Genomic DNA, 27,329 nt, shown 5'->3' with positions numbered 1-27,329 from the left:
AACCCTCCAAGTGCACATACAAAAGTCACCCCCTGCTATTTTCACATTAAGAATTTTTTTTAGAAATTCGGTCTTACTGATTAATTCCGTTTGTATTGAGAAGGGTGTAACTTTTGTAGTGCCCCAAATCTATCCGGTTTTTTGACTGATTTTGTTTAAGTGGTCTACAAACAACCCTCCAAGTGCTTATACAAAAGTCACCCCCTGCTATTTTCAGATTAAGAATTTTTTTTAGAAATTCGGTCTTACTGATTAATTCCGTTTGTATTGAGAAGGGTGTAACTTTGGTAGTGCCCCAAATCTTCCGGTTTTTTGACTGATTTTGTTTAAGTGGTCTACAAACAACCCTCCAAGTGCACATACAAAAGTCACCCCCTGCTATTTTCAGATTAAGAATTTTTTTTAGAAATTCGCCCTTACTGTTTAATTCCGTTTGTATTGAGAAGGGTGTAACTTTTGTAGTGCCCCAAATCTATCGGGTTTTTTGACTGATTTTGTTTAAGTGGTCTACAAACAACCCTCCAAGTGCACATACAAAAGTCACCCCCTGCTATTTTCAGATTAAAAATTTTTTTTTGAAATTCGGTCTTTCTGATTAATTCCGTTTGTATTGAGAAGGGTGTAACTTTTGTAGTGCCCCAAATCTATCCGGTTTTTTGACTGATTTTGTTTAAGTGATCTACAAACAACCCTCCAAGTGCACATACAAAAGTCACCCCCAACAATTTGGTATCAGGAGAACCAATCGGAAGAAGCGTCTCGTAATTCGGTTCATGGGAAACTTTAAAACAAAAACGTTGTTAACAAAGTCACTTTGCTCAACAAAGACCATCGCTTTTTTCAATGTTAATTATCTGTAATGATTAATTGCATTGCATTACATTAATTAATCGTCAATAGAATAATTTATTACTTCCGCTATTTAATTTAATTACTTTGTCTTACATGGCAGGTGAGAAAATAACACCAGGCGCCCCTCCCCCCGTTGTTTTTCGTAAATTACACAGAATAGGTAAGCAATGGAAACAATTGAAAGATGAAAAAACGCGCGTCGTTTTCATGACCTACTACTATTGTTTAAAATTTAAATGAAAAGAATAATACATGGCCAACTATGGTTTTCCTTACAAAATGTGCTATTACTCAACAATTATTTGATCGCACTATCTTTATTTTTTTGTTTGCACAACTTTCCAAAAGTTCTTCATAATGAAGCCATAACCATGGAAACACTTGTTATTGCAAGATATCGAAATACGCGTGAATTTTTTCTCAAAAAATAAAGAACGGATTTAATTTGGCAATTATGTCCTCATTTAGGCGTTAGCGCTGAAGTTTTGTAGCCTTTAAAATCTTTAAAAGTGATGCGAGGCATTCGAGATGTAAAGCAACTTTTAAAAGGTTATGAAAGGCCTTTAACTACTCATAAATACTCCTGAAGACAGTGTCTTAAACACTCGGATTTCCAACAGCCTTAAATATGAAGTGCTTATTCAAAGTTAACTTGTTCTTTTTAAGGACTACTCGCCCTATACATTTCGGGAAGGGACCTCTGAACGTATGGAATTTTTCCCAAAAATTTTATGATCTTCTTTTCCTGCAATCATTATCAGTATTTTCCACAATTAAACTATTCGTAAATTCATCGAAATAAAGTCTTCGTATGGAGTGATGGGACAGAGAGTGTACAGAAGAGAGAAATATATACAGAATAATGACGGAGAATGAAAGAAAAGGAAAGATTGAGGTGAAGGTGTTGAGAGAATAGAAGGAAATGTATAGAAAAAAAGAAGAATATGAAACACAAAAAATTGAAATAAAAACAGAGGACTTTGGAAGATGATAAACGAAGAAAAAGGGAAAAGTGGCAAAGAAATACGCATAGAGGACTGGAAGCAGTACTATCAGGAAAGCAGGAGAAAAAGGAGGTGTTTAAGGAAGTCGGAGGGAGACCAATGCAAAGATATTGAGATACCTAATAAGAGAGTGGGTGCCGAAATACCTTAGGGAGGAAAGACAAAACATTAAAATAATGGTGAGGTTTAGATGTGGAAACGAGGAGAGAGTTAAGGAGAAGTCGAGAGAAGAAGAAGAAGAAAGGATGATGAACACATGTTATGCGAATGTGAAGATGTAGGAAGAACAAGGGAAGACATACTGGCAGAGGGGTGGGGGGAAGAGTAGAGAAACTCATGAGGATGATTATAGAAAAAAAGGAAAGAAACACATACAGTAGTTGATTGATTGATATTGTGGAAGAAATGACTGGCAGCTATATATAGTGGGAGGGGAGTACATGAGATTGAAAAAGGTTATTGAAATACTCTGTAAACTTATTAAATGCACAAAGATGACGGACTGTCCGCCATCTGTAGTCCAAACGAAACAGCCACCTCCAGAAAAAACGTCCCGCGCGTCTCTCTACAGCGTACGGCAAAAGTAACAGTACATAATTTATAACGGATGTCTATTATTAAAGCTCACGTGACAACGCCAACTGAAACTTCTCTGTTTACATTTTACATTCAGTATGTGTAACGTGTACGTGTTGTGTGCATGTAACGGGAGGAATGCGTGTTTATTTTTAATTTTTCCGTTCTTATCCCCCTTTTAATTAAAAATTATGTGAAAATGTGAGAGAGAAAGTTTCAAAATTGGCGGGGTGTTTTTTGGAACAAAACAATTCAAATCTTAGGTGAGATTTTGAATTCTGTTTGGGATTAATGTATAATTAAGATAATAAAGTGGATTGTTCTCATAAGTTTTTAATGGTTGATATTTATTACGTGCAAACTGCCACTTAAACCCATTTAATGGGCGTATTTATACAGGGTGGATTTTTGGGTTTTCACAATAGCACAGTGACTCACGCCCGCAAACTATTCGCAGTTGTTGACCTGAGATCACCTACACTCTACTTTCGTTATCATCATCATCCGGCATAATACGATGCATGGCATTCTTTCTCGCCAGGTATACAAAAGTGCAGAGGGAGCGATTTCCATCTCGCTCGGAGCGGTTTAAGTATATACAGGGTGCGTAAAGCACCCACCGGTACGGCACCCAATTCTTGCGCACCTCCACGAGTGTGTAAGATATTAATTTGTTTTTTTTTCAAGGGCGTGACGTCAACGCATTAGATAACTAAAGGCTAACTTGGTTTTTATTCGTCCATAATTTTAATGCGTTCGTACGTGAATAAAAAACATTTACATTAGCGATAAATTTATATTCACAACGACCTTTGAAAGAATGCGAGAAGCAATCTTTTAAAAGTTAAATGATAGTAGGCTGTGCGCTGCGAGTTCTCCGATCCCGAAAGTGCTGTGTAAGTGAAGTTAATTGTATACATTGGCAGTACGAGCAGAGCAAAATTCAATCGAAATGAATGCTGCTGTCTCAATTTTTAAACGTAATCGGCGTACGAAGTTAGCAATAAATATGCAAGAATATGCATATGAACTGGAAAATCCCACAATAGTTTCCTTTAAGACTGCTATCGAAACAGAAAATTATAATTTAAGGGTTGATTAGTGCATAAACACCTCCTAAATATTTGTTACTGCATTAGCATATTTTTGCATATTTGTTGCTGTAAGGTTAAAATACCAATACTACATGGATTTCCCGTAGTTTAAGGCTCTACGCGTCGCCAACAGTTTCGAAAAGCTCCCAAAACCACCTTAAATTTTTTAAAAGCTGTGGGGACCTTAGAATCCTATTAGATTCTTTAATAACTGATTCTTGTAAAGGTCTTTAAAACTATTCACGAGCTTTAATGGTTCCTGAGTGCATTTAAAACTGTTTACGAGTCACCAACAATTTCGAAAAGCTCCCAAAACCACCCTAAATTTTTCTAAAGGCTGTGGAGATCTTAGAATCCTATTAGAGTCTTTAATAACCGATTCTTGAAGCGCCTTCAAACTCTGCACGGTTTTTAAAGGTTCTTGAGTGCATTTAAGGCTCTTTACGCGTCGCCAACAGTTTCGAAAAGCACCCAAATCTTCCCTAAATTTTCTAAAGGCTGTGAGAGACCTTAGAATCCTATTAGTCTTTAATAACCGATTCTTGAAGCGCCTTCAAACTCTGCACGGTTTTTAAAGGTTCTTGAGTGCATTTAAGGCTCTTTACGCGTCGCCAACAGTTTCGAAAAGCACCCAAATCTTCCCTAAATTTTCTAAAGGCTGTGAGAGACCTTAGAATCCTATTAGTCTTTAATAACCGATTCTTGAAGCGCCTTCAAACTCTGCACGGTTTTTAAAGGTTCTTGAGTGCATTTAAGGCTCTTTACGCGTCGCCAACAGTTTCGAAAAGCACCCAAATCTTCCCTAAATTTTCTAAAGGCTGTGAGAGACCTTAGAATCCTATTAGTCTTTAATAACCGATTCTTGAAGCGCCTTCAAACTCTGCACGGTTTTTAAAGGTTCTTGAGTGCATTTAAGGCTCTTTACGCGTCGCCAACAGTTTCGAAAACACCCAAATCTTCCCGAAATTTTCTAAAGGCTGTGAGAGACCTTAGAAACCTCCAAGAATCTTTAATAACTGATTCTCTTTACGAGCTTTAAAGATTACAAGTGCATTTAAGGGTCTTTACGAATCACCAAATCCTCCCTACATTTTTCTAAAGGCTGTGAGAGACCTTAGAATCCTACTCCTACCTCCCTGAATTTTTCGAAAGATTACGAAAGACCTTAAAAGCATGTAAGAATCTTAAAAACTGATTCATGAAGCGCCTTAAAAACTCTTCACGAGCTTTAAAGGTTCCTAAGTGCGTAAAGGTCCTAGGAGCCTTAACTTATTCTAGTTTCGCGGCGTACACATCATTTTGGAACAAAGAGCCGAAATGTTTGGTTATTTTTGTATTAATGTAAGAAAATACGGGGGAGAAAGGCCTTAAAAATAGACCCGTAAATGCGGTGACCCCGTTTAGCAGATCTTCGATCCGAATGGCCATCTGCCAAAAATGGGGACGCCCCGTGTCCCATTGTGCTTGCCGAGCGCGTTCCGCCATCCCCAAATTTGATCTCAATTACCAACAGCGCTCTCCGAACCGCGTCATTAAAAAGACATGAACATCCGCTTCCGGTTGACCGAACTTAACAACAATTTATGTAAATTAACCGAAGATCATTTTGCCGCCCACTGCGCGAAGCCCCGCAAAGACAGTGTAGTGTACGTATTATTTTTAATCAAATTGGACAATGTAGATGACACCCCCCTCCCCCCCAGCAACCCGTGATTCGTGTGTTAAATACACTTAACCTATGACGTCATTCATACAAGAGCTCGTAAATTAATCATCTCGACTATTGATATAATTAATTAAAAGCCCCTCCGACAATTTGTACCCAATTAAGTGGACCAATCGCGACTGATACGCCGCAATTGTTAACATCAACACTTCCCTGGGATAATAAACAAATTGTGTAAATTAATGCGACCGCGGGTAAAAGGTGCTAAATAATGACAGTTTAATTTACGCAAATCAGTCTTCTTGCGAAGCTGTACATCTGGAAAAACATGAGAGGCTGTCGAAAATAGGAGAAAACCTTCGGAAATTAACTAATTCAAAATTGCTGTACGGGAGTAAAATTAACACACCTAGAGAAAGAGGGAAAGGATGCTGAGAGAGCGAGGATAGCTAGGAGAAAACTTCGTAATGAAGGTGAAGAAATCGAAGATGTTGGAAATGTGAAAGAAATAGAAGAAACCGAGAATTAATTTTAATTTCAGCAGAAATTAATAATTATGCTCTTAATTGCATTCAAAATTGAATCTAAAAATTAGGAATTATCAGCCGATGTGTCACAAATATTCTGTATGCCGATCTTTAAATTACAATTAATTAGACCGTACACTTCTAGTGCTGTCAGCGGAAATTAGGCTCTAATTGCATTCCAAAATTCAATTTATAAATTAGGAGTTATCAGTCGATGTCTCATAAAAATCCTGTACGCCAATCTTTAAATTGAAATTAATTAGACAGCATACTTGTAGCGCTGCCAAGGGGAATTAGGCTCTAATTGCATTCAAAATTCAATCTAGAAATTAGGTCTTTTAAATTGAAATTAAATAGGCCACATACTTGTAGTGCTTTCAACTGAAATTTGCTCTAATCTTGAAATTCAAATTGATTATTCAGCATACTTGTAGCGCTGTCAGGGGAAATAGAATTCTAAGGTCTCCACAGCCTTTAGAAAAATTTAGGGTGGTTTTTCGAGCTTTTCAAAACTGTTGGCGACTCGAAAAAAGCCTTAAATGCACTCGGGAACTTTTAAAGCTCGTGAAAAATTTAAAGAGCGTTTCATGAATCTGTTATTAAAAACTCTAATAGGATTCTAAGGGAGGATTTGAGTGCTTTTCGAAACTGTTGGCGACGCGTAAAGAGCCTTAAATGCACTCAAGAACCTTGAAAAATCGTGAAGAGTTTTAAAGGCGCTTCAAGAGTCGGTTATTAAAGACTCTAATAGGATTCTAAGGTCCCCACACTCCACAGTCTTTACAAAAATTTAGGAAGGATTTGGGAGCTTTTCGAAACTGTTGGCGCCACTTAAAAAGCCTTAAATGCACTCGGGAACCTTTAAAGCTCGTTTAAAATTTAAAGAGCGTTTCAAGAATCGGTTATTAAATACTCTAATAGGATTCTAAGGTCTCTCGCAGCCTTTAGAAAATTATGAGAGGATTTGGGAGCTTTTCGAAACTGTTGGCGAGGCGTAAAGAGCCTTAAATGCACTCAGGAACCTTTAAATCTCGCGAAGAGGTTTACAGGCGCTTCAAGAAGCGGTTATTAAAGAGTCTAATAGGATTCTAAGGTTCCTCACAGCCTGTAGAAGATTTAGGGAGGATTTGGAAGCTTTTCGAAACTGTTGGCGACTCGTGAAGAGGTTTAAATGCACTCGGAACCCTTTTAAAGCTCGTAAAGAGGTTTTAAGGCGCCTGAAGAATTAGTTATTAAAGATTCTTAATGCTTTATTGCGAGTTTTATTGTCTCTCATAGCCTTAGCAAAAATGTAGGGGGGGATTTGGGAGCTTTTAGAAACTGTTGGCGAGTCCTAAAGAGCCTTGAGTGCACTCGGGCATCTTTAAAGTCCGCGAAGAGTTTTAAAGGCGCTTCATGAATCAAACTTACTGGATTCTAAGACCTCTCACAGCCTTTAGAAAAATTTTGGGAGGACTCTTAAAAAGCCTTAAATGCACTTTGGAACCTTTAAATCTGGTGAAGAGTTTCAAAGGCGCTTCAAAAATCAGTTATTAGAGATTCTTACAGGTTTTTAAGGTCCCGTCGGCCTTTAAAAGAATATACCGAGGATTTGGGAGCTTTTCGAAACTGGGGACTTTTAAAAGGCCTTAAATGCACTCAGGAACCTTTAAAGCTCGTGAAGAGTCGAAGTCTTGAGAAAACTTTGGAGGAAGCTCTTCGAAGTTGAAGATGACTGTTAAGCAACCTAAGGGTTTCAAAGGCTCTTCAAGATTCGGACTCAAGTTTCTAAGGTCTCTAGCAGCCTTTAGATGGCAATGTTTAGGATGTAAGCGAATTTTGAAAAGGCAACGATCTGTTTATGAGTGGTAATTAACGTTCTGGGAAGTTAATTAAACTAGGCCACTTACAATAATAACAACGCGACCCTTTTTTATTGGTTTAATGTGGGGTAATTGCACAATTTTCTATAAATGACCCAATCTGCGATAATTACGATCAAAAACAACGGAGAGCGACGATAAGGAAATCGTTTACAATTGATACGACACCCTCTGTCTCACTATTTCGCAAGAGGCGACTGTGAGAAAGTGCCTTTGTTACGCAATCAACCGCACACATGCCGCAGTGACAATCGCAAGTTGCGTGCCACCTGCCTAATTTCGATGTCTTTGTTTCAGATATGTCGGGCGTTGCGTTTAATACGACAACTGGAGGATCAGTTTTTAATTCCAATACGAACGCGCCGGGGGGAGTCGAACTGACCGAGAGCGGCGGAAGGGCCTTGAAGTTACAAACCGACGCGCCGCATCTCGTTAGCCTTGGCGGGGGGCGGTTGAGTACGGCCGTTACGCTGCACCCCATACCTGCAGGTATGCCATTTATATGCATTCTTTTGTGCAGATACCCACCGGTTTATTTAATTGCAACTGTCGATTCTTCCCTCTTTCCAACGATCGATCTTTGGCAAACCGGGTTTTGTTCAAGAATTGGTGCCCTCAAGACTTTTGAAAGTCTTCCATTGCTCATAAATAATGATGAAATTCACTCACGAAGGCGTTTAAGATGTATGCGCCTGCAAATACTTAAAATACCAAAGGACCCATATGGGATCCTTGTGGCGCCCCACAAAAAAATTCTACGAAGCAAAGTGCGTATGGGACAGAACGTACGTGGACATTGTGGACAAGCGAATGATTAATTTTCTTAGTCTTCACCGATGCCTCTAGCACAGACAAACGTCAACTTTTCGATATCTTCCTGTCGGCTTCTAAATTGAGATGCCCAGAATATGCAGCTCTCTCGCTTTTGCAAATATTCCGAGGGTTCATCAACAGAAGCACTAAAAAGACGTCAATTTATCATCGCTACGGGTAATTTTGACGAATATTTTTAGATTTGTTCGCGAATTCCGCGCGTGCTGCGAAGAGAACACTCGAAGAAGGTGCGCGCCTCTAATTACGACTTTTGGCAGAAAACCTATCTCCACATTTAACGAGTTTCCGCCCGCTTTTTTTCTGTTTGGTTACTGACACGTTCTGGCGGATGCGGCTGTTTCTTTTACTTTTTAGTGGCGTCTTCGCGCCGGAAATAGAAACGCCATTAGGAAGATGCCATTATTTTCATTTTACAAATGTCGGCCGCTGGAAGAGCTAATTGTGTCAACAAATCATTAACATTCTAATTTACGCGTTAGTTGGCGTGATTACACATCGATTTTTAAATAGATTGTTGTTTATTTGCCCGTTTTTAATAATTAGCCTGACTGGATAGGCAACCAAGCTTGCAGAGTCGAGTGTGATGGGTTGCTGTGATGCTTACAGGTCGGATCACCTTAGGAAGTAGTCCTGGAGTGGATATTACAGTTCAGGGAACTGGGGTGGAACCTCTTCACTGCCACATAGAAAACATAGGGGGCGTTGTCACACTTTACCCACTGTCAGAGCATACATCCATTGATGGAGTTCCTGTGACAACCCCCACCAGGCTGTTGCAAGGTGAGAACTTAACAATTTAAAATCGAACTGCAATGTGTCGTATCCAGGTGTGATGTTAACGATAGGTCGCTCAAACTACATGCGCTTTAATCACCCGGCCGAAGCTCAATTAATGAAATCCGTGCTGCCAAACGCTCGAATCTCAATGGCGCCCATCCGTTTCGACCTCGAAGCGCAAGAAGAGCAAAAGTACGCGAAGAAACCGCCGACGATCCCACGCAAAAATTCCCACGATCTAATCGCCGACGACGTAGAGCAGCCGACCAGCATACAAATGAAGGTTTCCAAATTCGAGTACCTCGCGGCGCAAAATTTCAAAAAATCAATCTCGCCCAAGGTGTTCTCCTCGAATCTCGTCACGGTGAACACCCCCGCCAGGGACGTACTCGGCCGCGCGCCGCCCGACATCCAGGACTTCGCCAAAAACCTCCACCACTCGGCGGTCAACTACTCGGACTCGAGCTACAACGACAAGCAAAAGAATAAGACGCCCGACCGGCAGTTCTTCGGGCGCAAGTCACCGCAGTACGCGAACGTGTCGATTAACGACGGGAAGAGTATCAACAATCGGGTGGCCCTGTACGAGAACGGTTGCGTTCCCAAACATCCCAACGTCTACCTTAACCTGAACATGGACCAGCAGCCGAAGAACGAGCTGAATAACATTAGCAACAAGAGCGTTAACGTTCAGAAACCGATCAACACGAACCGAGCGGTCGCTCCGCCTTCGGCCGGCCTCGGTCGGAATCCGTCGCCGAGCTACAACCGAAACCCGCCCCCTTACGTTCGGAGCGTCACCCCGAGCCCGGTGCTATCGAGTCCGCCCGTGAGTCTGCACAAACGAAGCGGTTCGTTCGACGACGGCGTGCAACGAAATAATGAGTCGGAAATGCGCAGAAATCAGGTACGTTGCAAGTGTCAATACCCATTGTCAACTGACAGATGTCAAAATGTCATTTGACAATGGCATTGCTAAATTATTGCGTGAATTGGAATAGTATCAGTTTACCAAAAATCAATTGATAGATAGAAAATGTCAATTGACAAGTGTGATTTGACAATAGCATTGGCAAATGAGTGTTAATTGGAATAGTATTCTTTCACAGATACTAAACAGACAGAAAGTGTCAATTGACAGATAATAGTACCGATTGCCAGTGACACATGCAAAGTCTACATTTTAATTAACAAAATAATTGTTGTACATTTTTCCTCTGTTTAAACGAATGAAGTCTAATTTCCGTTGCAGGCGCTAAAAAGAAGCGTCTTAATTAATTTTTACTTCAAGGCTTGCGTACAGAATTTTTTGGATCGCTTAATTTCCGAAGGAGATTTCTTAATTTTCCCTTGATTTTTAAATTTACAATTGAAGCCTAATTTCCGCTTAAAGTGCTTCAAATTTGCAGCTCATTTAAATTTAACTTAACGATTAACGTAGAGAAATTTTTTGGATCAGTTAACTTTCAAGGATTTTTCTTATCCCTTGGTTTTTAGATTTAATTGTGAGTCCAAATTGAAGCTTTTTTTCCTTGAAAGTGCTTCAAATTTGCAGCTCAATTAAAGTTAACGTAAGGATTAACGTAGGGAATTTTTTGGATCAGTTAATTTTCAAAGGATTTCTTCTAATTTTGTCCCTTGATTTTTAGATTTAATTTTGATTACAATTGAAGCCTAATTGCCGCTGAAAACGCTTTAAATTTGCAGCTCAATTAAATTTAACTTAATGAATAACGTACAGAATTGTTTGGATCACTTAATCTTCGAAGGATTTCTCCTAATTGTATCCCTCGATTTTTAATTTTGATTTGGACTACAATTGAAGCCTAATTTCCGCTGAAAACGCTTTAAATTTGCAGCTCAATTAAATTTAACTTAAGGATTAACGTAGGGAATTTTTTGGATCAGTTAATTTTCAAAGGATTTCTTCTAATTTTGTCCCTTGATTTTTAGATTTAATTTTGATTACAATTGAAGTTTAATTTCCGCTGAAAACGCCTTTAAATTTGCAGCTAAATTAAATTTAACTTAAGGAATAACGTAGGGAATTTTTTGGATCAGTTAATTTTCAAAGGTTTTCTTCTAATTTTTATCCCTTGATTTTTAGATTTAATTTTGATTACAATTGAAGCCTAATTTCCGCTGAAAACGCTTTAAATTTGCAGCTCAATTAAATTTAACTTAATGATTAATGTACAGAATTGTTTGGATCACTTAATCTTCGAAGGATTTCTCCTAATTGTATCCCTTGATTTTTAATTTTAGTTTTGACTACAATTGAAGCCTAATTTCCGTTTAACGTGCTCCAAATTTGCACCCCAATTAAATTTAACTTAACGATTCACGTACAGAATTGTTTGGATTAGTTAAATTTCAAAGGATTTTTCCTAATTTTATCCCTTGATTTTTAGATTTAATTTTTAGTTCAATTGAAGCCTAATTTCCGCTGAAAGTGCTTCAAATTTGTACCCCAATTAAATTTAACTTAACGATTAACGTAGAAAAATTTTTGGATCAGTTAATTTTCAAAGGATTTCTTCTAATTTTGTCCCTTGATTTTTAGATTTAATTTTGAGTCCAATTGAAGCTTTTTTTCGCTTGAAAGTGCTTCAAATTTGCAGCTCAATTAAATTTAACTTAACGATTCACGTACAGAATTGTGTGGATTAGTTAAATTTCAAAGGATTTTTTCTAATTTAATCCCTTGATTTTTAGATTTAATTTTTAGTCCAATTGAAGCCTAATTTCCGCTTAAAGTGCTTCAAATTTGTAACTCAATTAAAAACTTGCGCACAGAATTTTTGGATCACTTAATTTTCGAAGGATTTCTCCTAATTTTATCACTAGATTTCTAGATTTTGAATGCCTAATTTCATGCTTAGGTACTGTTCGTTAATTGATACTATCTCATTCGATATCGCCTGGAAATTCCCACTTAGTACTGTCCAATGGCACTTAGAATCTGTTAATTGTAGTCAATTATTAAATACTGACTATCAATTAACAGATACTCTGTCAACTGACTGATACTAAGGGCGAATAGTCATCAGATAGTAAGTGTCAATCTGTCGAGATGATGCTTGACTACGGCACTGAGCACCCTTGGTTCGAATCTAGCTTTTTGGAAGTGTATACTGTTGGTAGAGCAGCCTTCATGCCTATTGACAGGTACACGACAGAAATCAATCGACAGATGCAAATTTGACAAATTGTGTTACCTGATGTAATAATGTCAGTTGACAGTATTTGTATTATTATTATTATTGACAAATTCTAATGTCAATTGCCAATTGACAGTTATCAGATTATACTTGAATTGGTAGATGAAATGTCAGTAGGTAAATGTGCTTAGTATTTGTCATTATGGCACATTTCACTTTTAAGTTGACACTTTTTTGTCAATATTTATTGGCAGTTGGCAGTCACAAATTGTCAAATGACAGTAAGACACGATAGAAAAACCCGAAATGATTCGTGGTTTTTTGATTGCATTGGAAAAGATCCCACCGGAAGGCGTGTAAATACTTCCTCTCCATACGTAATCTACTGATAAGAGCTTATCAATTCGCAAATATAACACTCACCTTTTGGTGGTGGTTAGTTTTTTTTAGTTTGAATTGGTGCTTACAGGCGCATGTCGATCGTTTGAAAGAGCAAGAGATTGAAAAGGCCGAACAGGCCCGTCTCGAAGAAATTTTGAACATGTGCGCCGAATACGAAAGGCAAGTGCAGTGGGAAAAAACCAACAAACCGATTCCTAACCGCATTAAAACAAACGGCTCGCTACCACGGGATAAAAGGCAATGTCCGCCGAGCCCATTCGGTTCACCATCGCCGAATCACGCGACGCCATCACCAGGTTCGAAGGATAGTCCGATATTTAAATTCGACTCCGATCTACGACCGAATAACCACAACTACGAAAATGTGACGATTAACAATGCGAGCCCGCGTCTCTACTATGAAAATATTGAGGTTGCTCATCCGACACCCAACACCTTCAGTCAATATGAGAATATTACGATTAGTCACGAAACCAGCAGTCCTTACCCCCACTCTCCTCGGACACGAATTAAGACCATCCCAACCGTTAACAGAGAACCGTAAGTGCCTCTAATCATGAGAGTATTCTATCACCAAGTACAATTTCAGCTCCCCGAAGGACGCAGCTCAGCTTATCGATACCAAATTCGCCATCGTCAACGCCGAACAGTACCTTCTCCAGAACAAAGGCTCCGAAAATGGGGACAACGTCGACGTGACGACGCGGAAGCCCACACCGACGAAGTTCCTCCACCCCATCGACAGTTTCCCATCCTACCACCACGACTCGTACGATCGCAAGGCGTCCCACGAGAGCGACAGGAGACGAATGGAAACGCTCAAGCGCGAAAAGCAGGAGATACTAACGGCGATGGCGCACATCAAGCGAAAAATGGCGGAGATCGAGCTGCAGGAGGAGGAGTTGAATCGCGAGCTCGAAATGGAACGGGCGCTCATCATAGGCGAGCACAAGTCGAAGCTGGTCGAAATCGACGAGCTCGAGAGGCGCAAGCAGAAGCTCGCGGAGGGCGCGCGCGAAATTGAGCGAAAAATGGAGGACTGTCAGGTGACGCAAGTCGAGCACCAGGAGAACTGCCGGCGGAAGCTCGAGCACGCTCAGGACAGCATGGCCAAGGTCGAGGAGCGGCTGAACTCGGTCGCGAAATCGAGCGACGAGTACCAGGAGATCTTCGAGGAGTTCCTCTGCGCGCAAGAGGTCCTGGACAACGAGCGGAAAACGTTCGAGGATCTCGAGTTTCACCACTTGGAGGAGGAGGCCGACTGGTTGGCGAGTCGCGAGGAAATTCAGCGCGAAATCGTAGACCTCGGCCAGCGGCTCGACGTACTTAGGACGCAGGTCGGCGATCTCGAACAGCAGAAGCTCGACGCGAACACGTGCAGCGCGCGCGAGTCGAAAACGCTCGAAAGGCAGCTGATCAAGTGCGCGCGCAGGCTCGAGGAGCAACGCGGCAAGCTCAAGGCGCTCGAGGCGGAGCTCAACACGTTTGCGAAGGAGGAATCGGACCAGGAGGTCTCGAGCGACAGCGAAAGCGAAAAGGTGCAGCACATGAGCTGCTCCTTTATCGACACGAGCTCGCGGACGAAGAACGGCGACGCGTACGACATGTCCAAGTCGTTCAATGAGAAAATGCTTCAGGAGCACTCCGTTATAGAAGACGGCGTCGGTGAGTTAGTGCGCGCTTGGTTTTGTCGAATTGAGAGTTCCCGTTTCAGCTAGAAGGTGTCCGTCGCAGGACGACATCGATCGAATAAGTAAGGTCACGTCGAACGCCCCCATGAACATTGAGGACGGTCGAGGGTCGTTGGGCAAGAAGACGATTGAGTCGCTGAAGGAGATTGAACGTAATCGGCAGCTGCATTTAGTACAACAAGGTAAAGGTCGCCGCTCTCCAAAAAAAGCTCCCAAACCCCTCCTTTCAGGCTCTCAAGTAATTGAAGAGGAGCGGCGTAGAGTATTGGCGTTAAAGCAACGCGCGCAAGACGAGGTCAGAACGCAGTGGGCGCAAAGGCAGCAGGACTGTTCGTCTTTCACTTCCACCACGTCCGATGAAGCACGTTACAGGTAGGGAAGGTCGGCACGCACTCTGTGTATCAGTCGAGACTGACGGGGACAATCTTATCTAATCTCTGTGTACAAAATTAAACACTGACACATCAATTGCTCGAGTACGTGGGAAAGTGATGGGCGGTGTCGTTAGTTTTGTACAATTTTGGTTAGTTTGTAGTATAGGACGTACCTAGTCGATTTAAAACGAACGGGAGTTTTGTGTTGGAAAAGTGGGAGGGCAGTGAAGAAGGGTAGGATCAGGAATCAGGGGGACGCCGGGAGGGTTTGGGAGGATCAGAAAAACGTGGTGAGTCCTCTCATGATCATTGTTTACAAAGAGCCCCCAAATACCTATACATCCTGGGGGATTTTCCGTACGTTCTCACCCCACAACGTTCAAAACCGCCGTCACTCTCATTATAATTCTTCTGGGAGGGCCTGTAATTGTTCCTTATCCTGAGGACATTCCCCTCCCTCAGGCTGATCATGGGAGCGCTGGTGCTGTCAACGTTTTGTTGTAACGAGAACGTAGCACCGGAGGGTGTTTTAAGAAGAAATTGGGGGATTTTCCTGAAGAATGAATCCTCTTAAAAATTGTTTAGGCAATTTCTAGTGGGGTGGGGGGATAGGAATCCCCTGACCACCGGTCGTACGCCCCCCCCCCCAAGGTATAGAACCACTGGCGCTCTCACAATAACTCCTTAGGGAAAACCACCAATTTGTCCTTGGGATAATAAGAAATTGGGGGCTGGATTGTAAACGTTATGGAACGAGAAGGTAGTGCGAATGCCCCCCCCCCCCAGCTGTAAGAAGAAATTGGGGGCATGGCACACTCCTCAGGATCAGAAAAGATTGTGGATCTTCCTAAAGCGTGAATCATCTCATAATCACTGTTTAGGCAGGGGGGGGGGGCAGTGCTACGTTGTCAACGCAAAATGTATGTACCCCCCCTGTTATAAGAAGAAATTGGGGGCACTTGCTAAAGAATGATCGTGAGACAGGACGAGAATGTAGCACCAGAAGAAATTGGTGAATCTTCCTGAAGAATGAATTGTTTAGTCAACCCCAGTTTCTTATTCTGGGGTTATTGCCCTGGTGGTACGTTGTTCTCTCCAAAACTTATAGAACCACTGCCGCTGTCATGATAATTCATTAGGAAAAGCTCTCAATTTGTCTATCTGGGGGACATCGCTCCACGCCGAGTTACGGGGCGTTTAAGGCCATCGACTCTCTCATGATGATTCCTCACCACGAACCTCAGGTATCGAATACTTGAACATGAACGTAGCACGGAATGGCGTGGACCCCCCCCCCTCCCGGTTTTAAGAAAAAATTGGGGGATTTTCCTGAAGAATGATCAAGAGAGCACCGGTGAATGCAAACATTTTGTGACCAGAACCTAGCACCGGAAGGTCTGGGGGTTAGAAATTGTGGCATCTTCCTAGGGAATGATCATGACAGCGCACTACTGGGGGGGTCTGGAATACCCCCCAGTTTTTGGGGGCTCTTAATGAAGAATTATCATGAGGAGAGGTCTTTTGGAAGGTATGGGACACTCCAGAATCAAAAAAAAGTAGTGAACCTTCCTTAAGAATGAATCCGCTCATAATCATTGTTTATGCATTTCTTGTGCTGGGGGGGGGGGTATTCCATACTCCCCAGTGCTACGTTCTCATCCCCAAACGTTTAGAACCACTGGAGCTATAATTATACTTCTTCAGGGAGGGCCCGCGATTTCCTCCCTCCGTGTGATCAAAAAAGCGCTGGTGGCTACAAACGTTTCCTGATGAGCACGTAGCACCGGGGGTCTGGAGGGTATGGAATAAACCCCAGTTACAAGAAGAAATCGGAGACTCTTCCTGAAGAATGACCAGGTGGCTGTAAACGTTTTGAGATAAGAGCGTAGCACCGGGGGTACAAAAAAAACTGGGGGCTGTTAATGAAGAATTATCATGAAAGGACGTCTTCTGGGAGGTATGGAACACTACCCAGAATCATAAAAAATTAATGAATCTTCCTGAGGGAAGAAACCTCTCATAATCATTGTTTATGCAGTCCCCAATTTCTGGCGCCGCCCCCCAAACCCCCCGGTGCTACGTTCTCGTCCCAGAGCTTTTTGGAACCACTCTATAATTACAATTTTTCAGGGAGGGCCCGCGTTTTTTTCCCTCCGTGTGATCAAGAAAGCGCTGGTGGCTACAAACTTTTCTTGATGAGAACGTAGCTCCGGGGGTCTGGGGGGTATAGTTTTAAGAAAAAAGCTGGGAGCTCTTAATGAAGAATTGTCATGAGAGGAGGTACGAAACACTCCCCAAAATCAGAAAAAATTAGGGAATCTTCCTGAAGGATGAATCCTCTCATAATCATTGCTTATGCAGCTCTTAATTTCTTGTGCTATCCAGTGCTACGTTCTCATTCCAAAACGTTTAGAACCACCGGAGCTCTAATTATAATTCTTCAGGGAGAGCCCGCGATTTCCTCCCTCCTGGTGATCAAGAAAGCGTTGGTGGCTGCAAATGTTTTGTGATGAGAGCGCAGCACTGGGGGTATGAGTAATCCAGGTATAAGAAATAACTGGGGGCTCTTCATGAGGAATTATCACGAGAGGAGTTCTTCTGGGAGGTTTGGGACACTCCCCAGAATTAGAAAAAATTCGTGAATCGTCCTGAAGAATGAATCCTCTCATAATCATTGTTTATGCAGACCTCAATTGCTACCTTATTACTCCAAAACGTTTAGAATCACCGGCGCTATAATTATAATTCTTCAGGGAGGACCCGCAATTTCCTTCCTCCGTGTGATCTTGAAAGCGCTGATGACTGTAAGCGTTTTGGAACGAGAGCGTAGCACCGTGGGGGGCCTGGGGGCTCTTAATTAAGAATTATCATGAGAGAAGGTCTTCTGGGAGGTATGGGACACTCACCAGAATCAGAACCTCTTGTGCTGGGGGGTTTCCCACCAGACCCAGACGTTTAGAACCACCGGCCCGGCGCTATAATTAAAATTCTTCAGGGAGGGCCCGCGATTTTCTCCCTCAGTGTAATCAAGAAAGGGTTGGTTTCCTACTGATAACATAGCACCTGGGGTTTGGGAGGTATAGAATAACCCCCAGTTATAAGAAGAAATTGGGGGCTCTTTCTGAAAAATGATCATGAGAACGCTGGTGGCTGTAAACGATTTGGGACGAGAGCGTAGCACTGGGGGGTAGTTTTTTCAAAAAACTGGGGATTTTTATGAAGAATTGTCATGAGAGGAAGTCTTCTGGGAGGTATGGGACACTCCCCAGAATCAGAAAAAATGAGCGAATCTCCCTGAAGAATGAATCCTTTGATAACCATTGTTTAGACAGCTCCCAATTTGGCATTAAAGACCCCGGGTGCTATGTTCTCACCCTAGAATGTTTAGAATCACCGACGCTCTCATAACTATTCGGGAAGGGCCCGCAATTTCTCCTTATCCGGGGAGTATTTCCCTCCCTCCTTGTGATTATGAGGACGGTGGTGGCTGTAAACGTTTTGTGATGAGAATATAACTCTGGGGGTATGGAATACGCCCTAAGTTTAAGAAGACCTTCATGAAGAATGAGGATGAAACGTTTTAGGACGAGAACGTAGCACCGGGGGCAATACCTCCCAGTTTCAAGAAGAAATTGGGGATCTTCCTGGCCCCTCGGTGCTACGCTCTCACCCTAAAGCGTACGAAACAACTGGCGTTCAGGGGGGGGGGGGGGATTGTAAGACCGCTGGGGACCGCACAAGGTTCGTGAACGTAGCTAATACCCCCAGTTTTAAGAAGAAATTGAGGGCTCTTCCTGAAGAATGAACGTAGCTAATACCCCCAGTTTTAAGAAGAAATTGAGGGCTCTTCCTGAAGAATAATCATGAGAGTGCAGGGAGGGAGGAGGTAAAGTACTGCAGAATGATGGGCCTATCGCAACAGTTTGTTTTAAATCGATCTTTCTGACATATTTTTGAGCAGGACAGGCTAATTATGAAATTAATTTGCTTGTTAACACATGCTGGCACGGTCGGTGTGAGTCACAAAATTTGCATTAAAATGATCGAGTGTATTCGTAATGCTTAAGCACCTGCGCCAAAAACATTATTTATAAATTTGTAAAACAGGTGTAAGTACAACATCTATTTCGATTCGAACGGGAGAAAAAAAATCTAAACATTTTTTAACGTCGCCCAGTACACAAATTTGGAGACGAATCAAGATATCAATATTGCGAATCGAATATGGATCAAATACAATTCTCGATTTTGACACAAAATGAATTGTTTATGAGTAAATTATCTAAATTTACGCGTGCGCGAAAAAAAATTTGGCACGTCCGAAAAAAAGCAGTAATCGGTGCGCGTTTAAATTATCCGTAAAATGACAAATTTTTGGCAACAACACCTGCCCGCCGCGCCGCTTTGTTGTATTTAAATTCGCCCACCTGACGCTGTTACAATTTGTTGCAGTACGAATGGCGGCGACGAGGTGGACCAGAAGACGTCGATTGGCGAAGTCGAGCAGGTGAGTTTTCGCCAAGAAAATAATCTCTCGCGCCTCGGACGCGACGTTACTGACGTTAATTGAGAAAATTATTATGTTTTTTGTTCCAAAGCGTCGTTTTTATCTCGAAATAGAAACCATTTAGAGCTGTATCATTGGGGAATACCCATTTACGGGCTCATGGAAGGTCTCTCTCAGGTCTAAAGTTTCGGAAATCTATTTAGAAATGCAATCGAAGGGGCATCAACATAAGTTGCGAAATATTTCGATTCGGTTCGAAGGACCAATTTGTGGTCGCACCCCACCCTCGCCGCTTCCAAACTGTGGAGAATCTTTAGTTTTTTGCCTCCACCTACCTCCGCCACGATACTGCCCCACCGCCCACTAGTGTTTGACTTCCGCGGGGGTGCACATTCTGCATCGATCGTACGAAAACCTTAGCGCAAAGCCTTTACGAGCCATAAGAGTTTTAATGATATTCACGTCCCTTTACAGCCTTTAATAGACCTTTAAAAGTTTTAAATGGTGTTGAATCTTGACTCCCTTTATTAGGCTTAAAGTACATGTAAGAGTCTTGGAGAGCCCTTTAGTGACCTTTGAAGTGTCTAATAAGTCTTTAAAAGCTATTGACTGTTTTAAAAGTCTCTAAGAGCCTTCAAGGATTTTTAATGGCCTTTAATTTTGAGATCCTTTACGAGCCCTAAACATTTGAGGCTCTTTGAGAATCTTTTAGTCGCCTTTGGAGCTTCTAATAGACCTTTAAAAGCTATTGATTGTTTTTAAAAGTGCCTTTAAGGATCTTTAATGGGGTTTAATATCAGAATCTTGAGATCCTTTACGAGCCTTTAATATTTGAGAGTCTTTGGGAACTTTTTAGTCATCTTTGGAACCTTTAATAGATCTTTAAAAGCTTTTGATTGTTTTTAAAAGTCTATAAAAGCCTTTAATGATCTTTAATCTTAAGATTCTATACGAGGCTTAAACATTTGACGCTCTTTGAGAATCTTTTAGTCACCTTCCGAGTCCTTAATAGATCTTTAAAAGCTTTTGATTATTTTTAAAAGTCTCTCAGAGCCTATAAGGATGTTTAATGGGGTTTACTATTCGAATTTTTAGATCCATTACGAGCCTTAATCATTTAAGGGTCTTTGACAAATTTTTAGTCACATTAGGAGCCTTTAATAGATCTTTAAAAGCTTTTGATTCTTTTTAAAAACTCTTAGAGCTTTTAATGGGATTTAATATTGGAATCTTGAGATCCTTTACGAGCCTTAAACATTTGAGACTTTTTGAGAACCTTTTAATCACAATTGGGGCCTTTAATTAATATTCGAATCTTGAGACCCTTTACGAGCCTTAAACATTTGAGACTTTTTGAGAACCTTTTAGTCGCCTTTAGAGTCTTTTAATAGATCTTTAAAGGCCTTTGATTATTTTTAAAAGTCTCTAAGAGCCTTCAATGGAACTTAATATTCCAATCTTGAGATCCCTTACGAGCCTTAAACATTTGAGACTTTTTAATCGCAATTGGAGCCTTTAATTAATATTCGAATCTTGAGATCCTTTACGAGCCTTAAACATTAGAGGATGTTTGAGAACATTTTAGTCGCTTTTGGAGCTTCTAATAGATCTTTAAAAGCTTTTGATTGTTTTTAAAAGCCTTTAAGGATCTTTAATACGGTTTAACATTCGAATCTCGAGATCCTTTACGAATCTTACACATTTGATGGTCTGTGAGAATATTTGGAGCCTTTAATATATGTTTAAAAACTTTTGATTATTTTCAACAGCCTCTAAGAGCCTTTAAGGAATTTCAATACGGTTTAATATTCGAATGTTGAGATCCTTTATGAGCCTTAAATATTTGAGGGTCTTTAAGAACCTTTTAGTCGGTTTTGTAGCTTCGAATAAACCTTCAAAAGCTATTGATTGTTTTTAAAAGCCTCTAAGAGCTTTTAAGGATATTTAATGCGGTTTAATATTCGAATATTGATATCATTTTCGAGCCTTAAACATTTGAGGCTCTTTGAGAACCTTTTAGTCCCCTTTAGAGTCTTTTAATACATCTTTAAAGGCCTTTGATTATTTTTAAGTCTCTAAGAGCCTTTAATGGGACTTAATATTCGAATCTTGAGATCCTTTAGAGCCTTAAACGTTTGAGACTTTTTGAGAACCTTTTAATCACAATTGGAGCCTTTAATTAATATTCGAATCTTGAGATCCTTTACGAGCCTTAAACATTTGAGGATGTTTGAGAACCTTTTAGTCGCCTTTAGAGTCTTTTAATAGATCTTTAAAGGCCTTTGATTATTTTTAAAAGTCTCTAAGAGCCTTCAATGGAACTTAATATTCCAATCTTGAGAGCCCTTACGAGCCTTAAACATTTGAGACTTTTTGAGAACCTTTTAATCGCAATTGGAGTCTTTAATTAATATTCGAATCTTGAGATCCTTTACGAGCCTTAAACATTTGAGGATGTTTGAGAACCTTTTAGTCGCCTTTAGAGTCTTTTAATAGATCTTTAAAGGCCTTCGATTATTTTTAAAAGTCTCTAGGAGCCTTTAATGGGACTTAATATTCGAATCTTGAGATCCTTTAGAGCCTTAAACATTTGAGACTTTTTGAGAACCTTTTAATCACAATTGGGGCCTTTAATTAATATTCGAATCTTGAGATCCTTTACGAGCCTTAAATATTTGAGGGTCTTTAAGAACCTTTTAGTCGGTTTTGTAGCTTCGAATAGACCTTTAAAAGCTATTGATTGTTTTTAAAAGCCTCTAAGAGCCTTTAAGGATAATTTAATGCGGTTTAATATTCGAATATTGAGATCATTTACGAGCCTTAAACATTTGAGGCTCTTTGAGAACCTTTTAGTCGCCTTTAGAGTCTTTTAATAGATCTTTAAAGGCCTTTGATTATTTTTAAAAGTCTCTAAGAGCCTTTAATGGAACTTATTAATATTCGAATCTTGAGATCCTTTAGAGCCTTAAACATTTGAAACTTTTTGAGAACCTTTTAATCACAATTGGAGCCTTTAATTAATATTCGAATCTGGAGATCCTTTACGAGCCTTCTTTTAGTCGCCTTTAGAGTCTTTTAATAGATCTTTAAAGGCCTTTGATTATTTTTAAAAGTCTCTAAGAGCCTTTAATGGAACTTAATATTCCAATCTTGAGATCCCTTACGAGCCTTAAACATTTGAGACTTTTTGAGAACCTTTTAATCGCAATTGGAGTCTTTAATTAATATTCGAATCTTGAGATCCATTACGAGCCTTAAACATTAGAGGATGTTTGAGAACATTTTAGTCGCTTTTAATAGATCTTTAAAAGCTTTCGATTGTTTTTAAAAGCCTTTAAGGATCTTTAATACGATTTAACATTCGAATCTCGAGATCATTTACGAGTCTTACACATTTGAGGGTCTATGAGAGAACATTTGGAGCCTTTCATAGATGTTTAAAAACTTTTGATTATTTTTAACAGTCTCTAAGAGCCTTTAAGGAATTTTAATACGGTTTAATATTCGAATCTTGAGATCCTTTACGAGCCTCAAACATTTGAGACTTTTTGAGAACCTTTTACTTAATCGCAATTGGAGCCTTTAATTAATATTCGAACCTTGAGATCCTTTACGAGCCTTAAATATCTGAGGACCTTTGCGACACTTTTGGTCGCTTTTGGAGCCTGTAATAGATTTTGAAAGTCTCTTAAGAGCCTTTAAGGATCTTTACTGGTGCTTAATATCAGATCCTTTACGAGCCTCAACAATTTGAGGGTCTTTGAGAACATTTTAGTAGTCTGTCGAGCCTTTGATAGTTCTTTAAACGCTTTTGATTAATTTTAAAAGTCTGTGTGAGCTTTAATCGAGCTTAATAGTCGGATCTTGAGATCGTTTACAATCCTTAAGGGATCCTAAGTTCATTTTAGGCCATTTAAGAGGTTCTAAGAGCAAAAGTCTTTTCTATAGACCTTCAGTGTTTTAGAAACCTTTACGAGTCTGTATGAGCCTTCGTGAGTGTTTAATTTTGGTACTTTTTAAGAGTGCGGTTAAAACACTTGAGCTTTTAAGACCCTATGCAGTTTCCAAGGTTTTCAAATTCTCTCCTTTTGTTGAGAGCAGAGCTTTTCCTGAACCTTTAAATTATTCGTTAATCTCTGAGGCTCTTTAAGAGTGCCCAAAACTGTTTATTTACTTTGTAAGCCTTTAAGAGGCTTAATCCTTGGGAGTGTTTGAAAATCGAACTTGAAAACCCCTAAATAACTTTTATGTGGGCCCATATACGTTTCTAAGAGCGAGTAGCCTTGTAAAGTCTTTGTGGCGCTTTTAGTGTAGTGATCCTTTAAAAGCTGAGCCTTTATGAGGATTCATGAGCCAAAATTTTTAATTTTAATGAGAACATTTGAGCAACTTGTTTTGATTACAATAGATAATAGCACAAAATGATGCTATGTAGGATGATTATATTGACTTCTGGTGGCGACGAATCCTCAAAAAAGAGCCCAACTGTCAGAATGAAATATGACAAAGGAACGGAGGACAGCCCCCGTAGCCATAAATTCTTTTATGTTTGTTTTTACACTCACTAAACGTACGGTTTTAAATTTATGCTATTTTCCAAACCGCGAAACACTTCCTTCGTATTTCTGTATTTATTGAAGTTTGATTGTTGGCATCGGCTCAGGAATCCGTAGACCGCCGCATAATAGTTTGATATCAAAACAATGATACTCTTTGAAGAGCTATTTCTGTTCTATCTTTGTTTGTCGATTTTAATTAAAATCTAGCCGACCCAATTTTCGCGTCCCAAAAATAAAGCTTAGCAGCCCATTAACTCTAAATATGAAGTAAATTGTCTCGTGCGTCAAAGGCGTTCGTTAATTATAGAGAGTGTTGGACCATTGGCAAACTCAGATTCGATTCATAATAATTTTTGGAGCTTCCTATTGTCAGAGCTCGGGCGTAATAAACATATCTTCAACACACGCACGCACGCACACATTCACATTTTATGTTATTTTTACTAAAGAAATCGTAAATACGTCGTCGGACTGACCTAACGAAAAATTAGTCATAGTTGAGCCGTTATCCATAACACTCGCGTTTTCGCGACGAAAAGTTGTGCTCTGTGTGTGTACGGAAGGACGAAATGTCTCTATGGATGAACTACATTCGAAGTGGACAGTCCAAAAGTAGTAGAAGCAAAAGGCTAAACAGGCAATCGACGTGCAGCGTAAGTCAAATTTGTTGAGTCCCTGAAAACTCAAAAAGGGTCCGTTTTTGCGATTTCTCTGAGCTTACTACTTTATAATGCGAATTTTTAGCTTCCCCCAGGCTCTAATTATATAATGAAATCTTGGTCCTTCGAGCCGAATTCTGTAATTGTCTGTCGTTTAAATAAGGGACGAATTTCTCATTTTCCAGCTTCCAGCAGAAGCCGAGGTACCGAAGTCGCCTCGTCCTCTTTCCGAAACGAGCGATATAAGCGCGGTAGAAGTCGGCGGGACCTTAGGAAAGCGGAGGGTGCGGCAGGGTCTGGACAAGACCCGCCCGTTGACCAGGTATTTGCCGATATGCAGCTCGGAACTGGACCTGAGGCAGCACATTGAGACCGCCGGTAGGTTTGGTGCGTTACAGGACGATCACGCTTTACGTTTTCCCAACGTTAGGTCACCAGGTCGTGCTCTGCCCCCACGTCACGATCAACTCGACAAGCTGCCGAGGATTTCTTCACAAGCGGGGTTCCAAGTTGAACGGTTGGTCGCGACGATGGTTCGTCTTCGATCGCAACAAACGCGCGCTCGTCTACTACGCCGACAAGAACGAGAAGAAGATACGCGGCGGCGCCTACTTCCAGGCCATCGAGGAGGTCTACCTGGACCACGCCAACTCAGTGAAATCGCCCAACCCCCAGCTCACCTTCATCATCAAGACGCGCGAGCGTTACTACCACCTCATGGCGCCCTCGCCGGAAGCGATGCGAATATGGATCGACGTCATCTTCACCGGCGCCGAGGGCTATCAGGAATTTAAGCACGGTACTTGAAACGCGCACTCGAATCGGAAACTTGGCGAAATTGTTGTATGCGGCCCGCGCGTCGGGAGATTAACGCATTTGTATATAGTTACCAAAATTTTGAACAAATTCGCACCTTAAAAAAGGGCAAATTAGAAACGTAAGTGCCTTAAAATTATTCTAAATAATTTTAGAGATTGTTGTGTTACTGAACCTAATTTAAGACTGTTTATACAATTATAATAATAATGTAGTACCTCTTGTAATTTTCTAATAAATTACTATAGAAACATACGTTGCGCGTCTGAAAAGAACATTTGTGGGAACACGGGCGGGTGTAGTCTGCGAGGTGTGGGGGGGGGGGGAGGCGATACTTTCACCAGAACAGTTCCACAAAAACTGATAGGTGATTATTTCGGTTAAATCGAACAAATCTGCAAGATGAAAAGGAGGCCGAAGCAGGGAGGGGGTGGGTATGTATGAATTTTTACGGATGCCTTTCGGCTTGGCGAACGCGCCAGCTGTATTTCAGATAGCGATAAATGCTGTGCTAGGGCCGCTGAGGTTTGGAAAAGTCATAGATTACGTGGATGATGTTCTCTTGCCATCGGCGGACGTCGATGCGGGCTTAGAAAATTTGACGACCTTATTATGCTAATACCTTAGTGTAAAGAATAGAATAGTGAGACAACCTCCATGTACGTTTTGGAAACAGCATATTTAAGAGTTATACTTATAGATGTCGCGCGCGTGTCAATATTACCATCCACTAAAGATTGGCGGTAAAAAAATACAGATTCTTTTCTCGAAATGATTACGCTACTCAACGCTAGTACTGTACAGAAATCTGCAACATGAATGATAAATATACAGAGGACAATGAAGCTATTGTTCATGAGCGCGGGTATGTATGGAACGCCGTTGTATCTTTTAATAACTGAACACCCGGACTAAAAAAATTAACTATAATTGACGCAATGGTACTAAAATTTATAGAAATTTACTTTGTGTTAACAACAATTGCCTAGTTGAAATTAATAATTGCATATCTTCCAATAACAACTCGCAATAATTTCCTCTTTTACAATTTCAAATAACGGTTTGTAGTGTACTTAACCCCCAGGTTCTACGCTAACTTCACACTACAAGAACACGGAAATAAAATAAACCCGGCAACGTTTAAAAAAAATGGCCACCCGAATGACTATTCCCTCCAAAACTAAACAAGATCCCGCTTAAATTTAAAAAGTGGCACGTGATAAAACATCTAAGGAAGGGCCCCCTTACGTTAGTTGTAGACAACGCTTTGACCTGAAGCACAGTAGGGAAGGAACGTTAAATAAAACACTGAAATTGTGAAAAGTTTGTTTAATAATGATCGTAATTATTATGATTGTGAAAACCCGGAAATTTAGTTGATGTACATTAATATAAACAAAACAAACAAAGCCAAAAGGTGTCGTACTCTCGCAAAAGTCACTGCCAAGGATAAAAAGAGTACGACGTAAGAAAAACCTTGCAGTTTGATTAAAACAGTCCAAAAGTTAATTAACAAAATATTTTGTAAAAGTTTTAAGCAGTAGTTAACAAAGATAGTAAATGCATATCCACAATGTTGGTTACACTCAAGGATAAAGCAAGTTTTTGGGGACAATGGGCCAGGTAGGAGCAGGTACCAAGATTCTGAGAAAGGGTTAAAAGTACAGGATGTGACTCATCTTTGGTGCAATAAAGTCCTTTTGTTGAAAGCAAAATGGAAAACTACATGGCCTTGTAGGCAAATTTGACTAAAAACAAAATATGTGGAAATTATTGAATCGCCACTCATTTAACGCACAGATTCTAAACTGAAGAGCTTTGATTAGCGTAATCTCGCTTCTGCATGATGGGTAGTCCGCCCCTGGTTTCGGGGTTTCGAACCTACAGTTGGATGTCGAAGACAGTGCACGGAATTAGGTGCCCTAACACATAATTATAAACTACAGTTTCTTTTTCCACCTTCCCGAG

The 27,329-nt window shown here is 40.5% G+C and overlaps 2 protein-coding genes across 6 annotated transcripts in view; one reads left to right on the top strand and one right to left on the bottom strand.

Annotated features, from left to right (window-relative positions):
* Positions 1-27,329, bottom strand: part of LOC116180612 (sex peptide receptor-like) — a 561,029-nt gene that overhangs the window by 511,643 nt on the left and 22,057 nt on the right. The gene's annotated exons all lie outside the window — the stretch shown is intronic.
* On the top strand, positions 2,541-25,616 carry LOC116180605 (pleckstrin homology-like domain family B member 1). 2 transcript variants are annotated; one of them, XM_031500684.1, is made up of 11 exons: positions 2,541-2,695; positions 7,879-8,070; positions 9,022-9,195; positions 9,243-10,099; positions 12,823-13,295; positions 13,345-14,420; positions 14,470-14,628; positions 14,677-14,818; positions 19,273-19,327; positions 24,731-24,923; positions 24,976-25,616. In XM_031500684.1, the coding sequence occupies exons 2-11, from the start codon at positions 7,881-7,883 to the stop codon at positions 25,350-25,352; spliced, it is 3,696 nt and encodes a 1,231-aa protein (XP_031356544.1). In that variant the 5' UTR covers positions 2,541-2,695; positions 7,879-7,880; the 3' UTR covers positions 25,353-25,616. The 2 variants fall into 2 exon arrangements, with proteins under 2 accessions (XP_031356544.1, XP_031356545.1); XM_031500685.1 differs by lacking the exon at positions 2,541-2,695 and adding an exon at positions 3,245-3,328.

Source organism: Photinus pyralis, unplaced genomic scaffold (genome assembly GCF_008802855.1).
Source record: "Photinus pyralis isolate 1611_PpyrPB1 unplaced genomic scaffold, Ppyr1.3 Ppyr1.4_LG9, whole genome shotgun sequence".
NCBI classification, from domain to species: Eukaryota; Metazoa; Arthropoda; class Insecta; order Coleoptera; family Lampyridae; genus Photinus; species Photinus pyralis.
Note: the sequence above shows the minus strand (reverse complement) of the source record. Positions and strands in the feature narration are given on the sequence as shown.